Source organism: Diaphorina citri, unplaced genomic scaffold, assembly GCF_000475195.1.
Source record: "Diaphorina citri unplaced genomic scaffold, Diaci psyllid genome assembly version 1.1 scaffold2094, whole genome shotgun sequence".
Lineage (NCBI taxonomy): Eukaryota > Metazoa > Arthropoda > Insecta > Hemiptera > Psyllidae > Diaphorina > Diaphorina citri.
In genome coordinates, this window is record NW_007379519.1 from 32,164 (window position 1) to 38,252 (window position 6,089).

General features: G+C 36.0%; 1 protein-coding gene across 1 annotated transcript; it reads left to right on the forward strand.

The window, feature by feature from the left end:
* The first annotated feature begins 915 nt into the window (after positions 1-915).
* LOC113471128 lies at positions 916-1,897 on the forward strand. The gene is made up of 2 exons (XM_026830038.1): positions 916-1,045; positions 1,539-1,897. The coding sequence occupies exons 1-2, from the start codon at positions 916-918 to the stop codon at positions 1,895-1,897; spliced, it is 489 nt and encodes a 162-aa protein (XP_026685839.1).
* Positions 1,898-6,089: the final 4,192 nt, after the last annotated feature.

Consider the following 6,089-nt stretch of genomic DNA (forward strand, 5'->3'; position numbering starts at 1 on the left):
TTATTATTATTATTATTATTATTATTATTATTATTATTATTATTATTATTATTATTATTATTATTATATTACACTTTATTAGGATTTTACAATGTTTTTTACAATACAATATTTACAAACAGGTACACAAAACAAAATAATAAGAAATTAACAAAAGAAAACGAAAATTGAATAAAGAAAGAAAAAAAAATTGAAAAATCCTAACTCAGGGGCGGGATTAACCAGTTCCCTTTATCAAACTTAAATGAATTTTGTATCTTTATCTGCAGTTGTTGATGGTTGACTCTTTCAAAATTTTGTTTCTTAACTTTATTTGAAAATGAAAAGGAGTTAAGTAATTTTGACTCCCTCGGGCATTCTAGTGTTAACTTTATAACTTTACTAGTATACCTATCTGGTGAGGTTGTGAATGATTGGGCTGACCTCCAATTTTTTTTTTTGGCAACAGGGTCAATTTTTTCTTCCAAAGGTTTTTCGGCGACACACTCATGACCAAATGTCCCTGAGCCGTCCAATTCATGAAGGGGACAAAACTTTCTTCATAGAAAGCTCCAAAACTTTCAAGAAGTTGTGGCACGTGTTTAGAATACATTTTTTGAAGTAGGTAGAAATGAAAAGAGAAGCCCGTAGAATTCTACTCTATTCTATTGTCATTCTATTCTATTCAATTCTACCTACAACAAGTATTCTGTTCTATTCAACGCAAAATCATATCAGGCCTCAGATATACTTGTCTGATTTTGTACTTTAATATTTAGTTATTATTTTAAGATATGTGTCAATATTTTACTGTACAAATAAAGGCTATTACTTACTTACATTAGTAGTCTCATCATTCTTACTGGTATACCTACCAGTGCTTTTTTCAATGGTGTGAGGGTATTTTTCTGACTTTACTAGTGAATACAGAGTCAAATGAGCAAGCCATATCAGCAAAAGTTTAAAGGTGAGTGGTTCAAGGATGAGGAACTTAAAGATTGGATCAAACCAATCAATGACAAATCATTCACTGCCTCATGCAAATATTGCCTCTGCAATTTGAAAGGTAGTAAAATAATTTTACTGAGGCATGCTAAAAGCGCAAAACATATTGAAAATGTGAGACTAAAAAAAACAAACACCAGATGTCTCTACCCTCTTCTCTCAAACAAAAACACCTGTTGTTGACAAAGTTACTGATGCAGAATTAAGAATCTGTGCTTATCTTGCAGAACACAAGCTACCTATGATATTGATGGATTCTATGCCTGAAATGCTGATCCTGAGAGTGAAATATTAAAAAATATTAAGTGTGCTCACTCTAAATCTGCATACATCCTGAAACATGCTCTCGGGCAAAATGCTCTAAATGTCCTGATATGTAGGTAAACTACAAAAGAACTTCTACTCAATTATTGTAGATGAGTCAACTGATATTTCCAGTGTGAAATCCCTAGCTATTGTTGTAAGATATTATGATGAGGAACTAATCACTCTAAATCTGCATACATCCTGAAACATGCTCTCGGGCAAAATGCTCTAAATGTCCTGATAAGTAGGTAAACTACAAAAGAACTTCTACTCAATTATTGTAGATGAGTCAACTGGTATTTCTAGTGTGAAATCCCTAGCTATTGTTGTAAGATATTATGATGAGGAACTAGAATATGTTAATGATGCTTTCCTCACATCAATTGATATCAAAGATGCATCCAGCCAAGGACTATGTGATGCTATTATACAATTCTTTACCAGCGCTGGCATACCATTGGCAAAAATGTTGGGCTTTGCTGCTGACAATTGTAGCGTAATGATGGGACAGCACCGAGGCCTCCAAGCTAGATTAAAAGAGGTGAACAGAAATCTTTATGTTTTTGGCTGCATATGTCACAGCTTTCACATTATTTTGTGCTTCTGAAGCATGTAAAAGAATTCCGCAAGCATTTGAAGCCCCCCCCCCCCTCGACAAAATCCTGGATACGGCCCTGGCCCATTTCAATTTTCAACAAGGCAGCTCATAAATCATGGACCGAAAAAAGGGAGGTCTGGATTTTAACTCGATTATCTGACTTTTGGATGAATATTTTTTTAAACTTTTCTTTTTCTTATTCTTAAAAAAAATAAAATAAAATAAAAATAAATAAAAGAATAATAAAAAAAAGGAAAAAAGAACGAACCTTATCTTCGTACGTTATCTCAAAACAAGAGAACCATTTATTTTAATGAGAAGGTAACCTAGATCTCAAAATATGAGAACCATTTTATCTCAAATTGAATTGATGTTAATTTCGGTTCATATGACAGATATAATGGGGGGCGGTTGATGACAATAAATATTCTTCTTTAGAATGAAATGAAGGAGAAAAAGAAGAGAGGAGAAATAAATCGAAAAGAGGAATAGAGGAGAGGACGGGGAGGTGAAAAGGAAGAAGAAGAAGAAGAAGAAGAAGAAGAAGAAGAAGAAGAAGAAGAAGAAGAACAAGATGGAACGACAGGAAAGAATAGATGTTACATGGAAGGAATATCCATGTTGAAAGAATTGAACAGAAGACGTGGAAAGAATGAAGAACATAAATAATAATGGATATCATAAGCGGAAAGAAAGGTAGATATAAAGACATACTGTTGTGAATTTATGTTTTTTCTCCAATAAAAAATATTTGAATTGAGTTAAGCTGAGTAGAAAGAAGATGAGGTAGTACTGGTAGGAGGACGAGGAGAAGAAGGAGAAGGAGAAGAAGGAGAAGGAGAAGAAGAAGAAGAAGAAGAAGAAGAAGAAGAAGAAGAAGAAGAAGAAGAAAAAGAAGATAATGTAAAAGGGAGAAGAGGAGACAGAGCAGAAAGCAGAAAGAAAAGGAAGAGGGGAAGAAAATAAGGCAAAAGAGGAAGAGAAGAGGAGGAGGAGGAGGAGGAGGAGGAGGAGAAGAATGAAGAGGAAAAGGAGGAGTCGGAGGATAAAGAAAAAGAGAAGAAGAAAGAGATATAAGGGGAGGATAAATTGGAATGAAAGCGAGCCGCTTTTGGCTTAATAATTGCGAAATTGAATGTAGATTATCAAGGTACGAAATTCAATCTGCACAACTTTCTGAATGACATTGGGACAAAATTGAAAGTGGTAATGAAATACTTCATGGATCCGATTTATGTAAACAAAACGCCATTTGAACATATCAATCCCAACATTCCAGCGCACTGCCTGAAATTAGAAGACATTTACTGTGGAGCCAAAGTCGAAAGTCTTTTGATAACTATGAACAAGACAGAAAAGCAGTAGAAAGATTCAAAATTGATTGTCTGAACTTTTACGTCGAATTCTGTAATCAAATATGAATTTATGAAACGCGTTGATTTCAAAGACCCCGTATTAAAAAAATATGGTATTATTGTGCCCTGAGAAAGCCAAATCAGACCATTGCCCAAGTATTATTTCATCAATTTTACCGCTGGCTTTTATTATTGTTCCAAGGTATTTGAAGCTTTGAACAGTTTTTAGTTTGAAGTGCAGCTGTTTTGTTTTCGTTTTTGCTCTCATGTTTCTTGAATTGAACATGTTTTGGTCATCTCGGTAGATAAGATCTATTCCACCCAGGTTTTGACAAGAGATGTTTTGGATGATTACTTGCATATAGATGATGAAGAGCAATGGTGTAATTACACATCCTTGTCTGACTCCTGTTTTCACAGTGAAAGGTGGCGTTTTACAGTTTTCTACTTGAACAAATGAGATAGTGTTGCTGTGAAGTGCTTTGATGATATCCAGCAGATTTGGTGGGCATTTTACTGTTTCTAGTATTTTGAATAGGATAGTTCTATCTACAGAGTCGAAGGCTTTTGATAAGTCTATGAACGCGACACACAAAGGAGTTTTCTGTTCTAGAGATTTCTCTACAACCTGTCTAGTAGTGAAGATCATATCAGCCGTAGACTTGCCTCTTTGAAATACATGCAAACATACGTACAGACCATGGGCTAAAAATCACTTTTTTGACATCAGGGGATCCCTTGCAAAACGGATATTTCCAACGATATCCCGATTTTGAAAATTTGGACCGATTGCAATTCTTTCATTACAATTCTAGCTCGCTATACTGTAGTAATAGAAAGTAATAGGGGATCTCATTTGAAATGCGCGAGAAATGATCACTTTTATACAAAAAGTGCCACCCCCTTCCGGGGTTCGAACCGGGATTTTGATATCACCATCGAATTTGCCATGGGCCCTTTCCTGTCTTGAGAACAAAACAGAACTTCAAATTCCAAGCCGTTCAAAAGTAAAAAAAAAAAATACAAGGGGTCCGACTAGGACTTCTGAGCCATGCTTTATAGTTAATAGTATACTTACTACTTACCTACATAGATAATGGTGAACTCGTAGGTATAGGAAAGGCTTGTAAATAGGTATAATACCTAGGTAGGTACCTACTCGTAAATAGGTAGGTAATATTTGTAAATAAAAATACTTAGGTAGGTAGTTAGGTATTCCTACATGTTTAGTGAATTGAATTTTTTATGTGTATTCGCACGAGATTTTATTATCCCTCATCTAGTCTCGTCTAAACACAATTTTACGATACGTATCGGCATTAAAACTTTGTTTACCCATGATGGATTTCTATATCATAGGAAGCTGAGTATCTGAGATACTAACTTAATCTACATCATTACCTTCATCCAAAACAGTGTAGAATAGAATAGAATAGAATAGAATTCCTAGACCCTAGGGTTTATACTGTCAGTATGAGACTGAAAAGTCCCTTTACTCCCGCAGTCTCATGAAAACAGGTTGCCAAAAATCCCAAAGATAACGGTCCTGGCAAGAATGGTGTCAGATGACATCACCCATCTATTATAACAAGAATAGCGGTTGGTGGTGGGTGGTGGTGGTGTGGCGGTGTTTGGCCATAAAATTAATGATAAATGAGGAACGCCATAAAAATGACTGAAACGTGTCTCTGCCAGCAGACTCCTGTGTTCTTATGTTTCTTCGTCTACCACTTGAAATGTTGGAAAGTGGAGAGGAAAAACGACTTGAGAAGAAAGAAAAAAAAAATTGACACTTTTTATCCCTTCTTCTATTATTTTATTTATTTATTTATTATTTAATATACCTTATTTATACTGTCCGCTAAGACTAAAAAGTCCCATTATGCCAACAGTTTAAAAAGGCCTCATTTAAAAACATCAATTATAAATACAACAAAGGTTTTGACATTACAAACTTATATATAAAAAAAAGTTATGGATGTTGATGGCTGATGGCTGACAAAGAGGTTGCCCCACTATTATCATATTCTTCTTCTTCTTCTCTTTTCTTTTCTCTCCTTCTTCACCTTTTCCCGTTTCGTCAACCTCTCAATCAGCCCTAACCTTTGACCTTTGCTATTTCTTTAGCAAAGTCAGCCCTCCTGCCCCTCCTCCTCCTCCTCCTCCTCCTCCTCCTCCTCCTCCTCCTCCTTCTCCTTTTTATTCCTCTTCCTCCTTTTTTTGTCTTGGAAAAAAAAATGTCTGCATAAATTTAGCAGCGCCATGTAAGATCAGCTGCAAACCATAACCTCCTCATAAGAGGACAAAACCCATCTTATATCTTATATTATAAGAACGAGATCCATTCACATTTCACACACTGATCGCTCTATCTCTAGAACCACAACACCTAGAAAGCTGAAATTTGGTAGGAATATTCCGTTTATGGTCTAGGTGTGCAATAAGAAAGGATTTTGCGAAAATCTAAACCGATCCTGAGATATGATCAATTTTTGATCGCTAAAATCACCATAAATACACAGAGTGCAGCTGCAGAGACTGCGGGAGAGAAAACTTTTCCTAGCTCGCCTAATATTTGAGTTTCGTTTATGTTTTTAGTTTGACAAATACAAGTTCGGCCATGCCTTTTCCACAAGTTTGGCCATGCCTCGGGATAAACTAGCGGGATTCCTAATAAAAAAAAGGCGAAGTCTAGGCTTTTGAACCTCTAGGCTGTTTGGGGGGCTCATGTAGTGACCAAACCTTGGGAATCTGGGTCGGGGGGAGGGGGGGGGGGGGGGAAACTGTTTTAGGGACCGGGACTAAGAATAATCTTGTGATCGACTTTAAGGGCAGCGAAGGCGAGG